Raw genomic sequence first — 21,425 nt, 5'->3', positions numbered from 1 at the left:
ATATGTCATTGAATTTCAGCCCCCTTTACCTCCTGCTTTTCTTACATCCCTTTCTATTCCACATCTGATCAGTGCTACCTATCCTTCAAATCCTTGCTCAAATGCCATCATGTCCTAGAAGACATCCCCAGACCCTTTAATAGACATCAATCTATGCCTTTTCTGAGTTTCCATAGTGCTTTGTACTTCTCCTGTTTTCTATTCACATTCTTTCTATAATTTTAATTATTTATGTGCATCTTATTACTAGCACTAGACTATAAATTTCAAGAAAGTAGGAACAGCGTCATCTTTGTATCCTCTGTAGCACTCAACACAAGGTTGGTGCTTAATATTTATTTGTAGAATAAATAGATATTAGTGAATTTTCTTTAGAACTTTGGTGTATGTGATTTGTAATAGGTTACCTAGTGAATAATGAATGAGCTCACTCCCAGTGTAAAATATTCTGTGTAGTGTATTTCAAGGCATTTGTTGACTTTTCCTTTTAAAGTATACAAAAATAATACATTCATTGTCTAAGTTAGTCATTAATTAACAATCAGCAAGTATTTATTAAGTATCTACTAGGGGCCAAGCTAGGTGGTAAGGTGGATAAACTGCTTGGCCTGGAGTCAGGAAGACCTGTGTTCAAATCCAGCCTCAGGTCCTTAGTAGCTGTATAATTGTAGGCAAGTCACTTAACCCTGTTTGCTTCAGTTCCTCCTCTGTAAAATGAGCTGGAGAAGGAAACGGCAAACCACTGCATTATCTCTGCCAAGAAGATCCCAAATGACATCACAGAAAGTCAGAAACAGAAATAACTGAAAAAAAAAATGTGCCAAGCACTGTTCTAGGTATTTGAGATGCAAAAACAATGAATAAAACATTTCCTGTACCAAAAGATCTCACTAGAGTTCTAACTCGGGAGAAAACAAGTCCATATATAAAGAGAACAAAGATAAAGCAATTATCTACAAGGTAATTTTGGGGTGGGTAGGTGGCACACTGTCCCTGGAGTCAGGAAAACTTGAGTTGAAAATCTATTCTCAGACACCTATTAGCTGTGTGACCCTGGGCAGGTCACTTAACCCTGTTTGCCTCAATTTCCTCATCTGTAAAATGAGCTAGAGAAGGAAATGGCAAACTACTCCACTGTCTTTGCCATGAAAACCCCAAGAAAGAGTTACAAAGAGTTGGACACAACTGAAACAACTAAACAACAACAGTTTGGGAGTGAGCTTGTTAGCTATGAGGAAGGGAGAAGAGAAGGAAAATTGTATAGAAGGTGGTATTTGAGTTGCATCTTGAAGAAAGAGATTCAGTGAGGAGGATGTAAGGAGGGAGATGGCAGGTGCAAAGTCGTGGAAGTGACAGATGGAGTCTCATTGGCGAGGAACAGAGAAAAAGTGCCATTTGCCTGAAATGAAGAGTATGGCCTGGCGAGTAATGTCCAGGGAGTCCAGTAATAATCCAGAAAAAAAAATTACAGAATAAGGCTGTGAAGGACTTTTAAATCTAAAGAGAGAAGTTTGTATTTGATCCTAAACACACTGGAGAGCCACTGGAGCATATTGAGTAAGGAGGGATGTGGTCAGATTTGTGTTTAAGGAAGATCGTTTTGGCAGCAGTGTGTAGCATGGGGTACAGTAAGGAGGGATTAGATCCATTAGGAGGCTGTTGTGATCTATTTATAAATCATATGTGTCACCAAAAGCTTTGAATGGGTGTTGATTCATGTGGGCCATTCGTTTGTTCATTCACAAACATTTTTAAATGTGTCTAACGTTAGGGTTTGGGAAAGATACAAAATTTAGCTAACACTCTCTTGGAGTGTCTGGCCTAGGAGGAAGATAAAATATAAAGACAACAGTAAAACAAAACATTACATGATAAGTTCATTAGACAGTCACAACACAAAAAGCTATGTGAAGTCTCAGGGGCAGGCTGGAATAAATGGGAATGAGAAAGAGGCAGAACAGGAAACTTCATCAAATGGTATTTAAGTTGGACTTGAAAGGAAGGGTAAGAATTTAACAGATGAAGAAGGAAAAGAAGAACATTCTAAGCAGAGAGAGTTCGATTCAATTCACCAAACATTTTTTACCTTCTGTGTATGTAAGGTGCAGTGCTGAGCATACAAAGTACAAAGTTTAAAAAAAAAGTCTCTGATCTTTATAGGCTTATATTCTGTTGAAAGGATATAATATGTACACAGATAATCAGATGCCAGAAATCTGAGAAAGGAGAGATCACTAGTAAGTAAGGAAGAATCAGAAGAGGTTGTATGTAGGAATCAGCATCTGAGCGGAAGCTTAAAAGAAATTAGGGATTCTAAGAGGCAGCAGGGAGAAGTCAGCACATACCAAATGTGGAGGACATTATGTACAAAGGTATGGAAATGGGCATTGGAGCCTTGAATTCAGAACATGATTAATAGTCCAGTTTGACCACAATGAGTGAAGCAGAATAATATAAAATGTCTGAAAATGTAGGTGAGAGATTGTGAAGACCTTTAAATGCCAGGCTACATTTTAGCCTCAAGGCAACAGAGGACTACCAAAGGTTTTTTGAACAAGGTGAACAAAAGCATGAATATGGAAAACTAATGATAAAGGGAAAAGATAAGCACATTTTTTGTAATACTTGTCACTATCCATTCAGCAAAATACATCTTGACTTCTCTTTTTTCCACAGTTCTGCAGACTAATAAAAAAGTAGAAAATTCCAAACAGATGGGACCCAGACTTATAGGGATAGAGTTACAAAATTAGTCATTTTGACTGGCAAGAATCTGGGAGCATGTCACTGGAAAAAAAAACACATAGCAAACTATGTTTTGTTGTATTTGTGACTGACCAAAAATGTTAAAGGAGGTTTCTGGGATTTTTTTAAATCAGTCAAAACAATCACCACAACTGAAATATGTTGAAAAACTACTACCACTGATTGATTTGTTTCCATGCGAGGTCTTGTTATTGTACAATATTGTGTTTGTGATTTAATTATGAATTTTAGAGCTCATAGGAGTCCAGGTTAGTGAAGAAGAAGAACCTAATGGAAAGTAAGAGCTCGGCTGTTCAGTTTCCTGCTCTTCCACTGTGGTTATAGGAACCACGAGACATTAAACAAACATTCCACATTGAACAAAAGGATGAGTGAACAGTAAAACAGATTTTCCCTTTGTTTATTTAATCAACATCAATAAACTCTTTTCAAGTGGTAGGAAAACAGGTTTGTTAGAAGGTCACAGTTATCAGGGATCAATTAGCTTGGGATTAAAGGATCATAGATTTAGGACTGGAGGGAGCTGAGACCATTTAGTACAACCCCCAGACTTTAAAGGTGATGAAACTGAGGATTAAAGAGTTTAAATGACCTGCCCAAAGAGAAAAGGAAAAGAAAAGAAAAGCAAGAAAAGAAAGAAAAGAAAAGAAAAATAGCTCCTGCTCTCAAGGAGCTCACAATTTAATGGGAAAGCTGACATGCTGTTGCAAGCAAGAGATACATACACAAAGTCATGACAAATTTCCTGGAATGTATGTGAAACAAGTTACTCTTTCCTAGTTATGCCTTGCCTCCAGTGTCTACAGTATAAAATTTATATTTCAGGCAAGTTTCAAGTTATGTTTAAGATACAGCAAAGGTCGCTTTGAACATTGGACTTATTATTCCTATTACTATCCACCCCATTGCTTCTAAGGGTTTCCATTTTCTTTCTTTCAGGTCCTGTGTAAATGGAACACTTGTGTGTTGTGCCACTCAATTGTGGCATGGAGATAGAATCCTATGGGGGAACAACCACTTTTTTAGGTAATGTCACTGTGTATGTTGGTATTTTATTTTCCTGAGCATTTTCATTGTCACTGATTTTAGATACTAATAAGCTGACTTTTTTATAAATAGAATAAATCTGCCCAAGAGGAAACGACGAGATTGGTTGAAAGATTTTGAAAAAGAAACTGGTCCACCAGAACATGATCTGGATGCAGCCAGTGAAGCTTCCTCAGAACCAGATTATAATTATGAATTTGCACAAATGGAAGTTATTATGAAGACACTGAATAGTAATGGTAAGAGCCCCCTGAGTCAAGAGATGTCAGATCTCAAGGTGCATTGTTCTAGACAGTTTTTTGTCTCACTTTGATTGAACAGATCTAAGTAGTGTTGAGTTTAAATGCCATTTTGAAATTCAAAATTCCTTGTTTCCTTTTCTTATTTTAATGTAGTCTTATTGAAGATATCCCATGGTAATTCTGATATTCTTATATACCATCAAGGACAGTGGTCACCTGTATGGGGGTAATACCTTCTACTCCCATATAATGGACATGGCTAAGTTGACTCAAGCCCTAAAACGTTGAATAGAATGAAATAGAACCTCCAATTTTGTCTCATTGAGCCCAAAGTAAGTCATTATTTTACCATTCTAAGCCCAGAAAGCTCTTATTCAATAATTTCAGTCTACTGAGGAGACTAGAAATTTTAATATTCATTTTCCAGAAATTTGGGAATTGTAGCACAGTGAGGCTAAGATGGAACAAATTCCTAACATAAATGAACTCAGGGTATGTCTTACACGGCCTGACAAGAAAGGCCAGAAAATTTAATTATCTTTTGCAAGGCTTTTGCTTTGCCAGCTTTTCTCAGATGTTTAGGGTAAGGATACCTCAAGTATTTTTCTTCAAAAATTTTCTTTTGGATAAATTTTGCAACCCTTTCGTCTTCATTTTGAAGTTCTCCCTTTCCCTTTGTCTGAAAGCCAGATAATTTTTTTAGTAACATTTATTTATCTGTCTTTATAGGGGTTGTTTTCCCCCTTAGAAAGTAAGCTTCCAAAGGGCGAGGGACTGTTTTTATTTTTGTCTGTGTATCCTCATTCCTTAGCATGGTGCTTATTACAGATTAGGCACTTAATAAATATGAATTGAATTGAATTAAAATCTTTACTCTATTTTAAACAGATTAATATTTTTTTGTGGGATACAGGAGAAAATATTTTCCAATTTCTCTGTAATCTAGTTCTTGATCTCTGATTGTAGGAAAGTCAAAATGAGCAGACCAGGAAAATTCTCACAGTGCCTAGTAACTACAGGAAGGTTACAAGGGCTACCTTTCCTCCTCGCTCTTTTAAAGCTATAAAACTAAAATAGATCCTAAAGACTATCAGAAAAACACCTTCTGAGGTTACCCAAGCCTTTCCTGCCAACACAGTAGTATATTTTGATATAAGGACTCTCATCTACACCATGAAAGACCTCTAAGGATCCCTGGAATCTGCTTTGGGAAGCTCTGGAACAAGTATGAATGTGTAGGCTCTGCTTTTGGATATAATACTCAAAAGTATAGTTTATTAATTTGGTGGAATATCAACTAGCTAAACGATGATTATTCTGATCTGAGATAGAACAAATTAGGTTCAAAGGCACACAACAAACTTTCTATCTTCTTATTTGACATCTATCACTTCATTCTTTTAGGGGTAGCTTCATGCATCCCCACTTGAGGGGATAATAAAGAAAAAGTAAAGTCATAAAAATGAATAAGAATTTTAAGAGTTTGCATTAAAAGAATGCAGTGAAAAATGTTAGAGAAGAAAGGAGAGAGTAACAATGCAAAGAACCTCTATAATTTTCTTTTCTGAAAGGTATTCAAGAACAAGATAGCTACCTGGAAGAGCTTGGGAAAGCAGTTCAAATTGATGTTTAGTGACAGCAAATTCTAATTAATGGGTCATTCAAGCAACATTTCAAAACACCAAGTTCTTCCTTGACAGCCTCAGGTTATGCATGTTGGGACAGGGCAGGTTACAGGGTGTGACTTTGAGGTGGAGGAGGTCCTCCAGGTGGGAGAAACACTCAGAGAGAGCTCATTATTAGTGTTCAAGCAAAGTTTGTGGAATGCCATCTGTCTAAATCCTATGAATTTTGTTCTCAGAATATAGAATTATAATTAGCCTAAGTCAATGATTGATTTTCATGCCTTATCACAAGATACATGTTGAACCCTGAGAATCCAGTTCTCCTTTTAGCCCCATTGCTTCCTAACTTCTATTCTGAAGACCAGATCACAGTAAGTGGTTGCTGTCATGACTCATAGTATTTAAGAATCAGTGTTAGAACTGAAAGAGCTTTTGAACAATACCCCTTCACTTGTTCTTTCACATAGTGTATCATGGAACATTTCTGTGTTGTGCCTTTTGGTTGTGGTATGAAGATAGAATTCTATTGGGAAAAAACAATTACAATTCTTTTCACATGTTAGGAAACTGGGGCCCAGAAACATTGATTCCATATCATTGCCACAGCAATGTATTAACCTGTCAAATAAAGGTTGTGATTTTCATTGATATTGGGGTGCCCACAAGAATGATATTCATCAGTTCTTGAAGTCTTGAGGTGGTTCTACAACTGTAATTCCTGCAAAAAATAATAATGCATCAATTCAAAAGACAGTGCATCTAAGTACTTACCATATCTCTGAGGATATGCCTTCCCCCCTCTAGGTTTTCATAATATATTTGATGGGCTCTTTGCAGTAATAATGATTAACAGAAGATTCATTTGAACTACACAAATTATAATAAACTTTATACTTAATGTAGAGTAATGCCTTCTTTTCAGAGAACTCAGAATAATAAACAGTTACAGATTTATTGTCCTGCAAACCCTTGTAAAAGAAACAAGTGGTAATTGGGAGATATTTCTTCCACTTCCATTTTACAAATGGGTATACTGAGAGTAAATAAGTGATTAAATAAGGACCGTGGTATAATTCTATTTCAGGAACTTAATATATGTGTTCAGTGATGGATTAATTGATTGCCCAAAATCAGTCAATCTAGACTAGATTGTCTAGAGGCTAGAATTCCCTTATCTTAAAACCAAGTCAAGCTCTCTTTCCATTCACTATTCTATGCTACTGTTCTCCTTCACTTTCTAAAACGTTTAGAAGTCCCTGCCAGCTAATTAAAGACCAATACAACATTGGAATAAAACAAATTTAGAAATATAACTGGGAACAATGGTAAATTAAAATTTAATGGCTCAGTTTACACACTGCATTTTAGAAATAGCATAAAATCAAATGAATGAAGAGATGGTGGCCACCTCCTTTCCTTCTACCCTATCCTCTTATCCAAATAATTCCAAGACCCTCTCATCCCAATTTACTTTATATAACTCTTTCAGTTGTTAGGTTGGTATCCATATTGGTACTCAGTGTATATCAAATTCTCCTTTAAATTCCTTTTTATTTTCAAATATTGGCCATGTCTTTTACAAAGTAATACTCATTCTCCATTTACCTGAGTCCCAATGATAAATGAGTATCTCCTTTCCCCTAAATCTTGCATGCTTATCCTTCAAGCTTTCTGTGGTGAAACCATTACTGTGTTAGTGCCTGGATGACGCTCACTGTGGTTCAACTCTACTACCAGGTGGGTTCCTGATAAACCTGTCTTCCTGGTGGTCATCCCGGTGGTGGTCCTACTTGAAGATATTCTTCCCACTCATGTGGATTCAGACTGAGCTCCTACACAAACGCTGGGATAAAGGTTTTATGTTGATCTGCCTTTGCATGGCAGAGCATGGCTATTTTTTGGCATTGTTGTCAACTGATGCTTGAAATATGTGTCTTGGCAGGATTTAACAACGTTGATTAGGACAAAGCTAGAAGCTATGTGCCTGAAAAGCTGCTCAGCATTCTAGATTGGTGGATTCTTTAAAAATGTTCTTCCCATCTATTCCAGTCCCATTTTAATTATTATTAATTAAAGATTTTGTTATGTGAAACTAGTTTCTCTTAAAACTGGAAAATATTATTGATGGTGTTTTGACCAGTACTCTACTGAAGAAGTCTTGTGATACTTCCTCATGCCATGGAGGTGACCTTAGATTATTGGAACATCATATCACCAGAGCACAAGGCTCTAGACCTACTAGGCTAGAAAAACTTTTGAGTACAGACCTGTCAACCAAGGTCCAGTCTGAATGAAAGAGTCTTGGACAGAGAGGTTTACCTTGAGGTTTTGAATTTCATCAGTCACAGCAATGTATTAACCTGTCAAATAAGGATTGTGATTTTCATTGATAGGGTTACCCACAAGAATGATATCCACCAGTTCTTGAAGTCTTGAGGTAGTTCTACAGCTGTTATTCCTGCAAAAAATAATAATGCTTCAATTCAAAAGACAGTGCATCTAAGTACTTTATCATATCTCCAAGGAGATGTCTGTCCCACTACCAGGCTTTCATAATATATTTGATGGGTTCTTTGCAGTAACAATGATTAGCAGCAGATTCATTTGAACTACACAAATAAATTATAATAAACTTTGAACTTAATGTAGAGTGATGCCTTCTTTCTAGAGAACTCAGAATAGTAAACAATTACAGATTTATTTCCTAGAAACCCTTGTAAAAGAAACAAGAGGTAATTGTGAGGTATTTCTTCCACTCCCATTTTACAAATGGGTATATTAAGAGTAAATAAGTGACTGAATAACTACCGTGGTATAATTCTATTTCAGGAAGTACATTGATATTAAAGAACTCCTTCTAGGGCCCAATACCTTGTGTTAACTTTTGCCCTGAGTCTGATTCTTAAGCTATTTGGTCAGTGCTTCTGGTTTACTCCATTTTCCAACGTAAATATTTCCTTTCAACTCCTGTCCTCCCAGACTTTGCCACTGGTTGGACAAAGGTCAGCTCAGGTAAGTACCACACAGCTCCTAAGGAAAGCCATTTTTCATTTGTATCTTAGGAAGAAAACCACTTTGGAAACAGAGTGGTGCTCCATCTGAATGGTGCTGATTGTGCCTCTTGCTGTGATACCTCTCATTTTGATATTGCAGCCAAAAACCGTATAGGCAGTCTTACCTAAAAACAGCGTTCAAGAATGGAATGAAAGGAAGTGGGTGAAGACAGTATATAATCTCCTAAGATATGATTTTATGTTACATCAGAATAGGCTGGTGATTTTTCAGTCCTGCTGTGGTATAACATTTCATAGTGACAGGGACCTACAGTCACTGGAAAGATTTCTTATATAAAATAATCAGTACAACTGTAAGGATTAACCATTAGTAAACTACTTTGCAAAAGAAAAACTTAAAGCACATACAGAAGATGGTATTCCCAACTTATGTCATCATCAAAGTTAGAATAGGGGTCCTACACCTGTAACTGTTACCTGGAGTACATTTATGGAGAGTACACACGGTCTGTTCACTTGGACACTGCCTGAAGTGCTTTTGTGATATAAGGAAGAACGTACAAGCCACTGACTCCTTAATAATATTTATAATAATGTTGCAAAATAATAAACATTAAACAAATTAAAATAAGTAAACGTAATATGATATTTATATTATACTAACTATATATGATATAATTATAATATGTAAATAATACATTATAAAATAATAATAATTAACATATTATGAATAGTAATGTCAATTTAAGGCTTTACCACTTACTAAGTGGTTTACATCCATTAATTTATTTTACTGTTTCATGTAGGAATCTGGCATTTTTATCTCCATTTTATACATAAGTAACCTGAGAATCAGAGAAATTAATTGACTGGATCACTGTTGCAGAGTAAATGGCAAAACTCAGACTTGAACTCATTCTTTCCAACTAAATCCAGTCCTTTCCCCATCATATCACAGCTGTGTATGTGTGGTAGGAGAGCAAGCAAGTTATGTTTCTTCTGGAAAGGCTGGTCGCCCTTTGTGTGAGTCTAGTCAGTTCAGTTGCTTCTATACTGACAGAAAGTAAGCTTTAAAATTTTTAAAATTATTTTTAAATTATTCCTTTGATTTTTAATCTACTGATTAAATACACTGTAGGTTGCAGTATTTGTCTACACAAACACTCCTCAAATTCATAAGCAAATTTTGTTCTAAACATTTAAAAATTCATTTTCTAAAATTTGAAACCTTTTTCTATTAAAATAAGTTCCTAGCCCACAAAACCCTATTTACAGCTGAAATGACACCAAATAGATTATTTAATCATCCCTTCCAAAGTCAGGAAAATGCATACCAATGATAAACCTAACCTAGAGATCAGAGAGCTCAGTTCTGGCTAGAATTATGCCTTGTTTGAGAAAAGGTGATGCTGTTTCTTTCATAGGAATAGGACAGGATAGAAATGGAATTTAGCATTTCAGCTCAGATCTTTCTCATGTGGCTCATTATAGTAAAATACCAGTCATAAAAACTTTACTGACTCAGAATTTAATAATCCTACTTAGGTTGAATTTAAGTTTGACTATGCTTTTTATGAGCAGATGGTTTGATAAACGCATTACTAGTATAAGCAATATAGTAATGCACATGTTTAACCTACTTAAGTGAAAAAACTGCTTTTAGAGGTTGTATTACAAATATTATTGGTATGCAAACAGATGCTTCTAATTACAAATTAATCTGGTCTACTTTGAAAGCAGGCCTGATGTGGGATCCGTTAATAGCAACATTTGATTAGTACTTAGTCCAAGGAATTTTATTTATTTGAAAATAAATGCCTTTTTATAAGTTGTAAAAAATATTGAACCTTAGACTCTCTGCTACTTCAGACAAACCTTCTGGCCCAAATGATTCAGAAAGTACTAATGAACATTTTTATTCTGTGCATAACATTGTACTAAATACTAGATGAAATTATACAAGACAGTTACTGTCCTAAATGGAGCTTACACCCTATTTGGGAGATATAAAATACAAAACTGATTACAACAAGTATACACACACACACACACACACACACACACATACAGAGAGAGAGTGTGGTAGGGAGTATAGTATGTATACTAATTATAATATGAATATATTAACATAAAGCTATAATACAGAATAATGAATGTAAGAATATATGAACACCAAGAAAGGTTCTTATTGCTTGGATCAGGGAAGAATCCCTGAGGAACCAGCTTTGAAACGTAAGGAGGAATTCATAATTAAATGGCAACGAGAGGACCATTTCAGGCATAAAGAACAGTAGGAACAAAGACTCATAGGTGGGAAAGTAGGGGAATATGCATGAAGGACAGCAAATAATCCATTTGGGCTTGAACATAAACTATCAGGGATGGTAAGTAATATGAGGAAATACTAGAAAGATAGGATGGCACCATATTGAATACTAAAGCCTCAATTCTACCTATAGACCATAAGGAGTCATTGGAGAGTTTTTAGAAAAGGGGTGACATGACCTTGTCTATATATAACTGAATTTATGAGTAGGAACTGTTTCATTTTTGTCTTTGTCTTCTCGGTTCCTGGTACATAGTAGATGCTTAATTAATGTGTATTCAATTAAATTGATAAGAAAAAATAAATTTGAGTGGGATGAAAATATACTTGGGAAACCTGTAAAATGTTAGCATTCTAAAATATGACCAATGGGAGAATTTGTTTTCCTCAGTCACACATATTTATTTTAAGGATTTTGTTTTTCTTTCTTTTTTCTTTGGGGAAAGGGAAATGAAGAGAGGATATGAGTAAGATAGTCAAAAAAAGAGAAAATAAAAAACAAATGAAATAAAAGAGGGTCAGTGGAACATTTTTAATACCCAGAAGAGAATAGGAGGAAGACCAAAGAATCACAGACAAATAGGACAATTTTCAAAGTTACATGTTGAATTACATATTTTTAAAAAATATTTTGGATTTAATAATTAAGAAATGTAAGAGGTGGCAGCACCTCTCTCAAAAAGCCAGCATTGGATCCCTTTATCTCTCCTATAAAATGGAGATTGGGACAAAGTAAATTTGCTATTGCTACTTGTGAAGGTGGATATGGGATGGGTGGTTCATGGGAACAACCATCAATAAGCCTTTTTTAAGCACCTTCTATTATGCCAAGCACTATTATCCTAAGCACTAGGGATAAAAAGAAAAAAGGAAGCAAAAGATAGTCACTGCCCTCAAGGAGTTCACAATCAAATGACAAACTGTGTACAAACTACATACAGGATAAACAGAAAATAGAGGGAAGGCACTGGAATTAAGAGGGGTCATGAAAGAGTTCTTATAGAAGGTGGGATTTCAGTTGGTTTTAGAAGCTCATAGGTGGAAGTGAGGAAGAGCATTGCAGACAAGCCAGAGAACATGCCTGGAGTTGGAAGATGGAGTAATTGAAGAGTAATTGGAGGGCAGTAAAGAGTAAGAAGGGAAGCATCTGGTTCTATTTCTGGTGTGGGGCTTAGGCCAATATTGATTCAGTTAACAGCTCTTGTCCTTGGATATGGACAGCCAGCTTGAATTGCATCATAGTGTGTTCAGGGGCTGAGGAACTTGGACACTCAGTTCTCATGGTTTAGGTTTTCAATATTGACCACTCTCAGCATGTGGAACATTGTTTAGGGCACTTGAATAGAGGCCTGCCCGACATGGAGCACTAGATGATGATGGAGCACTAGAATGTAGATGAAGATCTAATAAAAAGACTGCATGGGAGCCACTGTTTTGAGACTTATGAAGGTTGCTTGGTTATAAAGCTGGAAGACTGTGAAGTCAACTTAGGGATGGCAGGCAGAAAATAATTGGTGGCCTGGGGCCATTTATGTTCCAAAAGATGGACATGCCAGGTTACTGACCTCAATGGACGTGGATTGGCTTTCTCATCATCTCCTTAGTGATACAGTGAGGAGTAGATCAGAGGACTTTGCCAATCATCCAAATATTTTTGTGGAGGAACATTTTGGCAGTGAGGGCACAACTGCATCTAACACCTAATTATGTTTACGGGTATAGAAGATAGTTGTCCACAAAGATTAAGTCTGGTGAAGGACAGCCAGTATTTCAACTCTGTAATTTAGTGAAAGAGCCAGAAGGGAAAGAATTTTGAAGCAGGTTCTTAGACGATATAATAAGCAATGATGAGTTGACGAAGTGGATCATGGTAAAATATATTGCATCGCCTCAATGATCCCAGCCTCAAACTTTTTTATGAGGGAGGGATCCTGTACTTGGCTTACAGACTGACATTTTATTCAGAGGGCCAGGTTAGACTGTTTCTTATTGAATAGGATCAGAAGATCTGACTCTGGAGACAAGCTACTGCCATCAAATCAAATATAACACTCCCCCATGACCTCTGTGGCGGCCATCCTCATTTGAGTAGGATCGTCACCTGACAGCATGATGTCTTCCTGAACAGAGCAGTGAAGGCCATCTGAGTGCCAGAAACTACTGAGGTTCAGGTGAATCTCACTTTTCCGGGGCTGGAGGAAACACTTGGACTGGAACTGATGATTCTCAGTCATAAGTACTGCTGTCCATCGTAATACTGCTGTTTTTGGTGATGTTACTAGAACTTTGGCTTTCTAAACAACCAGATCTGGCAAAGTTGAAAAATAGTCTACCATCATCTGGTCGGGGAAGGCTCCAGAGGTAGTAGAGTGAATAGTAGGGGCTCTGGAAGGCTGAGGCATGGCCAGTGGCTCTGTGCCATCTAAACAGAAAACTGGAAGTGTGAAAATCCTCTGAGAAAACTGATGATGTAAGACTTGGTAAGGAGGAACAGAGAGCTTTACATCAAGCACATTAGTAGACTAATGTGAGTCTAAGTTAGTGAGACTAACATACAGAGTAAATATAAGTGAAAGAGGATGAATCCAGCAGAGCATAACTTTTTATCTTTGAGAAGTGGGCAGTGGGTTTCCTTATGTAGGTTTATTGTAAATGTTATTTTAATTACTTATTTTTTTATGCGAGTGTAAATATTAATATTATATCTGCACATATATGGGTGTAAAATTTATGTTAACTGCAATGGTTTATTATTGCTACTTATTCGTTCACAAAGAAAGTTCTGAGGTGTACTGTCATGCCATGGTAACATTTATATGTGTGTTTGAAAGAAAGACAAACTACATAATAGATACTCATTTTCCATATACAATTCTCTTTTTCTGTTCTATTGCAAATATGGGAACACTTATTTTACTTGGTGTTTGTTAAGATGAGAATTAAAAAAGAAAAAAGGAAACTTGTTATGAGGCTATTACAGGAGCCCAGATAAGTGGTAAGTAGATAATATTGCACCTTAGTAGGATGGTAGCAATTGGAAATGAGGTGAGCAGTTGGATATGCAAGGTGCTATGGATAGGAGTTTGGTAATTGATTGGATTAAATAGAAAGGGAAGGATAAGAAATAACATTAAGGTTTTAAACATGGTAGCCTGGGCAAATGTTAGTGCCAGTAATAGAAAATAATAAAGTCAGAAACAAGAGCAAGTTTTAGGTAACATTCAGTTGAAGTTTCTAGTGGATTATCCAGGGAAAGGGTGTGTGTGTGTGTGTGTGTGTGTGTGTGTGTGTGTGTGTGTGTGTGTGTGTGTGTGTGTGTGTGTGTGTGTGTGTGTGTGTGTATGTGTGTGTATTATGAACCCTTTCTCAGAATAATATTTTGAAAGATATAAATAGGGCATAAAACATATAAGTGACACAGTGGATAGAGTGCCAAGCCTTGAGTCAGAAAGATTCATTTTTCTGAGTACAAATTTGGCCTCAGATGCTAGTTGTGTGATCCTGAGCAAATCACTTAACCCAGTTTGCCTTAGTTCCCTCATCTGTAAAATTATCTGGAGAAGGAAATGGCCCACTACTCCAGTATCTTTCCCAATAAAAACCCCAATGGCATCACAAAGAGTCAGACATGACTGAAACAACTCAACAACAAATATAAACCCTTTTTCAGAATAATATTTTAAAAGGCATAAAATAAAAAGATAGGGCTACAAAGGAAACATATTGAACCTAATATGTTCTTTTATCCCTTCCAAGTTCACAAATCCCCTTAATGCACCCCAGGTTAAAAATCCTTGATCTTGAATTAGGGGAAATTGTCCTGTAAGTACATTTGAAAATGTGAGTTTGAAGGTTGGGACCTAGAGGCCAGGGCTTGTGCTATAGATTTGAGAGTCTTCTGCATAGGGCTGATAGTTAAAACTTTGTAAATGAAAGAGATTCTTAAGACAGAGCATCAAAAGAAGAGACATGGATCAAGGAAGACTCTTGGGGAACAAACACTTTCAAGGGCTGGGATGAAAATGAACCAGTAAAAAAAGTATAGAAGGGGTGATTAGACAAGTCGGTCATAGTCAATAAACATTAAGTACCTACTATGTACTAGGCACTGTGCTATGGATATAAAAAGAGGCAAAAGACAGTTCCCGCCCTCAATGAGCTCACACTTTCATGGAATATGAGGAAAACAAAAACAGTTTGGTTTCTCCAAATTCTAAGGGAACAAAAAGTATACAGGAGAGAGTGGTCAACCATGTCATGTTAAAGAGAAATCAAGAAGGGAAAGGACTGGAAAAGGTTAGGAGAGTGTTAACAGTCTTTGAGCAAGTGCTTTCATTAGAATGATAGAAGCAAGCACCGGATTACAAAGAGTTGAGAATAGACTAAGTGAAGAGGAAGTGCTACTATGAATCATAGATTTTTTTTTCTAGAAGTTTGACTCTAAAGAGGACAGAGAGGTTATGGCAACAGGATGAATGGAAGAAAAAGCTTTCCTTTTTTTTTTTTAATTGAAGGAGCTGATTATGTTGACAGAAATATAGAAGTAACCAGAAGAGAGGGAGAAATTAAAGATGTATAACAATGTAGGAATGATTACTGGATCAAGGACCTGGAAGAAGATGGGGTCAGGAGAGGGTATTAAGAGCATGGGTAGAGAGATTAACCTTATCAAGAGGGATAAGGATAATTCTTCCTTTCAGAGAGGAAAAAAGGAAAAGAGAATAAGTAATGACTTGAGATTTTTCAAGAATTCAATCTCAAAGAAATAGAAGAGTGCTGTAAATGTGAAGGAAGAGGGGAGGAAAATGTTTGGGGCAGATGGAAATATTACTCTGAGGAATGAGATCCAGGGGAGGGGAACCTATGGCATTGAGGCCACATGTGGTTCTCTAGGTCCTCAAGGGCAGCCCTTTGACTGATCCCCTTTGTTCTGTGAAGTTTAGATTCAGCCAAAGGGCCACACTTGAGGACCTAGAGGGCCACATGTGGCCCCAGGGCCACAGGTTCCCCATCCTTGATAGTCTATCAATAAGAATAAGGACTAAGGGTCTAACTAAAGAAAGCTATACAGCCTGTTGCTTCAGGTTGTATTTGATAAAAGATATGTTAAACACCATATGTATATATATATACATATATATATATATATCTGTGAAATTTATTCAGTTTTGTGACTTTTTCTCAGTGATTTTCAGCAACTCACAAGTGCCAGAATTGACTGAAGGTCAGTATTTGAAGTTTGGGTATGCTAGATCATCTGGTGGGTCAGGGATTATACATTTGTGGCTAGGAAATCATTAAAGTGTGAAGATATGGAATCAATCTATGTATGGAGGCAAGTAAAGTAAGTGGGGAGGAAAAAGAATTCAAAGAACTAGTTATCCCAATGAGAACAAAGTCAGTTTAATATAACTACGTAAGGGTGAGATGATAGGAGACTGTTATAAGAAGGTAAATTTTTCAAACAGCGTCTTCGAGGGAATGACAATGAGGTCATGATGTCTAACGTGTGACTGTTAGAGTATATATCTGAAGTAGAATGAAGGGCGATGTCAGTAGAAATGTGAATGATGATTTCTATGGCCAAAATGCTAAATGGATCATTAACATGAATATTGAAATCCCAGAAAATGATCATGAGAGACAGGGAATGAAGGAAGATGTGAGGACAGAGACTAAAAGTCAGATACTAGTCATTGCAAGATCTGCAAGAGTGACCTAGAGATTGATAGATGACAGCAGCAAAGTTTGGGATGAAGAATGGTGCAAATGGATTACGTGAACTTTGAAGGAAGAGAGGTGATGGAGGGATAATGTTGAGAGGACTGGTCTGGGCATGGCCTTATGATTCAGATACGGTAGGAAAAGACTGCAAAGGAGGTAGTATTCTCCAAAGAGTCAACTTTCAGTTACATGGAGACAAGATTGTTAAAAGAAAAGTTGAAGTATGTAGGGGATTTTGGTGGGAATGGGGAAGGGGGTTTGGGTTATGGAATTTCCAAAATATCAAACATTCCCATGTTCATTTCAGACTCCAAATTATGTTCCTAAATTACTTATTAATAATTTGTGAATTATCTGTTCACTTGTAATAGTGTCTATAATAGGAAGTTAAATTATTTACTTTGTGTTATTTTCTGTGGAAAATCTGTAGTATAATTATCCAGAGTAATGAGGTGTTTTGCTCTTGTTTTTAATTCATCTCTCTTAGGAAAGAGCCATAGAGTTACAGATGCTAGTTCTCGAGTTAGAACCTTTGAGAAAGACTTTTTGTGAATGAGTAAGTTGTGCTTTGGAAAGGTCAGACTTGTACTTTATTTTTAAAATAATTAAATTTTATTTAAGGTGAGAAGAAGTAGAATATTTCAAAAATACATAGATGTAAATAATTTCTGAAAGAAATAATTTCTGGTGCTTTTGTAAAGGGAATTTTTCATATTTTAAAAAAAGTATATAGGTTCAGAGTTTTATATATAATCCTCATTTTCTGGCTCCAAAATATTCATAGCTACCAATATTTTTCTAGTTAATATTAAAAAAATTAATCATGCTCTTCCAAATAGATCACATTCAGAAATTATAAGAAAAACTTGCTCTAGTGTTTTGGATCATGGTGGGTGATTATTTTTTATTTATTTTCTATCCATCTTATCTCTCTGTGTAGTATTTTATGACAAGTTCATTTTCCATAAATTAGCCTAGTGAAAGACATAATAGGAATGCGTGAAGTAAATTGTGTTTCTTGAAATAAATGCTGAATTTAGGATCATAGAAAAGATAGCGGTTTTTCTGAGTTTTTTGTTGTTTTGCGGTTTTGTTTTTTTTTTTTGCTAAAGTATATTTTCTCTTTGGCAGCAGTAATTCCTAACTTAATACATATATTCAGTTTGAAAAAAAGTGGCAACTCTAAAGAAGAATGTGAAAGCCCCTGGGGTCTGTAGGATCTATTAGTAAATGATGCTTGTCATAACTGATCTATAGAGGCTATTTGAAGATTTTGCTTATTGCTCTGTTTTGGGGATTATTTAACCTTTCATTTTTAGAACTGATCATTACTAATTTGGGTTTTGTACCCTTTACTCTGATGACAATAATAGGAAATTATTTAAGAAATCTATGAGGCCTTTCAGATAATATTAAAAGTGATACAAAAATTCTCATTGGATCATTTAAATTTCCCATTTCCATCTGAAACATTGAAATCTAGTACTTGAAAATACAAATGATATTTCATTGTGTAGTGACCAAATGCTCAAGGCCAATGGCTCTCAAACTTTTTGGTCTCAGAACCCCTTTACAATTCTTAAAAATTATTGATGATCCCAAAAAACTTTTGTTTTTCTGGGTTATAGCTGTCAATATTCACCATATTGCAAATTAAAACTAATACATTTTAAATATTCACTTTAGAATAAAAATAAGCCCATTATATAACACAAATAACATTCTTATGAAAAATAACTATATTTTTCCAGAGCAAAAAAAATTAGGAAGAAGGGTAGCATTATTTTACATATGTTTGCAAATCCCCTTAATATTTGACTTAATAGAAAACAGCTGGATTCTCATCTGCTTCTGCATTCATTCTTTTGCAATATATTGAACATTATGAAGAAAATTCTACCTTACATATATATATGTATATATACATATATATAGTTGGAAAAAGAAGGAAAGAAGTCTATTTAAATAAACTTTTCAGATAATTGTGAATAGTTTTCTTGATAACAACCCAGAATTCAATAAGGGGCAATATCTTGATGGTTGGTTGCAATGTGGAGTATGAAATCAAATTAATGAACTTTTCTTACTCTGTTACATTAAAATCCATTGGTCAGTCTTGCACTTTCAATGGATCACTTTCCCGTACATGAATTTGTAACATCGTGCATTGGTCATTTGGAAAATATTTGTTCTCTGAGATCTCCCAGCTGTTGACACATTTCATTATATAATAACAAAAAAGGTCAAATTCATCAATTTCATCACCAATTCCATCAGAAAATTCTTTAAGTCTTGGCAAGCTCTCAAGCTTAAGTGGCATATACAAGTTTTCCAAAATTCTAATTTTCACTAGACAGCTCAAATTTTATCAACAAAACAAATAATAACAGTTGTTTTCCTTGAGGCGACAGGCTGACTTCATTCATTTTCAAGAAAATTTCCGCTAAATTTACAAGTCTGAATAGCCATATTTTGTCTGCTAGTCATTTTCTCAATTAAAAATGATATTCCGTGTAAAAAGCAGCTAGTTCAGCTTTCAGCTCTGTGTCACGAGTACTTTTCCTTGAAACAATCATTCTACTTGGGTATGCAGCATCAGTTTTATCCAGACTTCTCATTTCATCACATAGAATATTAAAAAGACATGTACTTCAGGATTTTAATGTAATAAAATTAATAATTTTTCACTCCTTCAAGGACACTTTCCTTAAAGTGAAATTGCCTTTTTTTTTTTAAGACTGTGAGTGCATCGTGATAAAGAAGAGAGGGTTTACTTTGGTGCCACTGCTGTGATTCATGTAAAGGATACAGCAGTTTTATCTACCATTGCTTTTACATCCTGACTACAAATGTTGACACAGGATAAACCATGAAATTCAGAAGTCAATCAACAACGAATATTTTAGCACCACTTCTTTCTGTTGCCAAGCACTCACATAAAAGATCTTTTATGATTAGTTGGTGCTGATACCAGACAAATACCACAAGTAAAACCACATGTCCAGCCACATCTGTGGATTTGTCCATTTGTAATGCAAAAATACAATTCTGCGAAGATGAGATTTTAACTCAGCCTATATGTTTGCTACTAAATCTTTAATTCACAGGTAATGTAACCTTTGGAAAACTCCAATGTATTCTCATGAGAGAATGAGAATGAAAAAAGCCAAATAATTTTAGTATGACTACCAAAATAGTTTTAACCTCTTGGATCCACTAAAAGGGTCTTGGGGACTGCCAGGGGTCCACAGACTGAACCTTGAGGAATATTGCTCTAGACAAAGGTTTTACCTAGTTCGTTGCCATTGTTTTTCTGGTCAATAGTATTTTGTCAATATGTACTCGATAAAAATGTATTGATAATGATCTTAGTGTTCAATAAAGTTCACTTATTGTCTAACCCAGGGGTGGGGAATCTGTGGCCTTAAGGTCACATGTGGCCTTCTAGATCCTTGGGTGTGGCCTTTTGACTGCGTCCAAGTTTTACAGAGCAAATGCTTTTATTAAGGGGATTTATTCTGTGAAGTTTGGATTCAGTCAAAGGGCAGCACTTGAGAACCTAGAGAGTCACATGTGGCCTTGAGGTCCCAGGTTCCCTACCCCTGGAACCATACCCATAGACCATAACAAAGTTATCTTACCCATTCTTCAGCCTTTCTCAATGTCAGCCGGCAGGGAGTACACTATCCCCACTCTCCTTCTATAATGGGCCATTTTTTTCAACCATTAGTCATTACTATTGTTCAATACCAGTCTTTCAAGTCCTGATGTCATGCCAAAGATCAGAAGAGGAAACTGTGATCAGCCTTTGCCATCATTACTGTTTTCTGCATTTAGTCTCTGACAGAAAGGTGGCCCTTCATGATATTTGAACTGTTAATCCTGTACATGTTTTCTACTTTATGTAAACTATAAGAACATAGTATTTATAATTGGAAGGAACTTTGCAAATGATCTAGTCCATTTCACTCATTTTTACGGGCGAGAAAATTGAGGACTGTAGATCAAGCTTAAGTAATTTGCCCAAAGTCACAGAGGTAGTAAACAAAATAAGATTCAGCCTCAGGTCCTCTAATTCTAAATGTGATCTGCATTGCATTGTACCACACAACTTCTCAGACCAACATTGGACACTAGTTTTTGTTCTTGTTCAGTCATTTCAGTTGCATCTGACTTTTCACTTTTTCATTTGGGGTTTTTTTGGCAGAGACACTGGAGTGCTTTGCCATTTCCTTCTTCAGCTCATTTTACAGATGAGGAAACTGAGGCAAACTTAAGTGACTCAAGATCACATAGTGACTAAGTGAAGCTGGATTTGAACTCTTGAAGATGAGTCTTCCTGATTCCAAACTCAGTCCTCTATCTACTATGCTACCTAGTTATCCCAGACCAATTATAGCCCATTGTTGATAATTAGCTGTAAGAGAGCTGCCTTAGTCCCTACTACCTACTTAAAACCCTTGAAAAAATAATTCTTTTTTTGAGCCTTAATAGACTGGTTTGATTTTTCAACAATTGTTCAGCTTTGTGTTGGTGAATTTGGACCCTGCCTTGCAACCTAGATTTATACCAGCTGGAAGTCAAAAGCAGCCTTTTGTTGTTCTATAAAGAAAAGACCTAAAGGTGAATTGGCTCTTCAGACAACAGACAGGAGTGTTTAGCAGAGCCATTAGCTGCTGGT

At 36.0% G+C, this 21,425-nt stretch overlaps 1 protein-coding gene across 4 annotated transcripts in view; it reads left to right on the top strand.

The window, feature by feature from the left end:
• The window catches only part of KIF13A (kinesin family member 13A), a 257,778-nt gene that overhangs the window by 170,777 nt on the left and 65,576 nt on the right, over window positions 1–21,425 (top strand). For all 4 annotated transcript variants that reach the window (XM_072603931.1, XM_072603929.1, XM_072603930.1 and 1 more), the window contains exons 15-16: window positions 3,706–3,792; window positions 3,886–4,052. In XM_072603931.1, coding sequence (XP_072460032.1) covers window positions 3,706–3,792; window positions 3,886–4,052 — 254 coding nt within the window. The remainder of the gene's footprint in view (window positions 1–3,705; window positions 3,793–3,885; window positions 4,053–21,425) is intronic.

This window comes from Notamacropus eugenii, chromosome 4 (genome assembly GCF_028372415.1).
Source record: "Notamacropus eugenii isolate mMacEug1 chromosome 4, mMacEug1.pri_v2, whole genome shotgun sequence".
Lineage (NCBI taxonomy): Eukaryota > Metazoa > Chordata > Mammalia > Diprotodontia > Macropodidae > Notamacropus > Notamacropus eugenii.
This window is presented reverse-complemented; position numbering and strand designations above follow the sequence as displayed.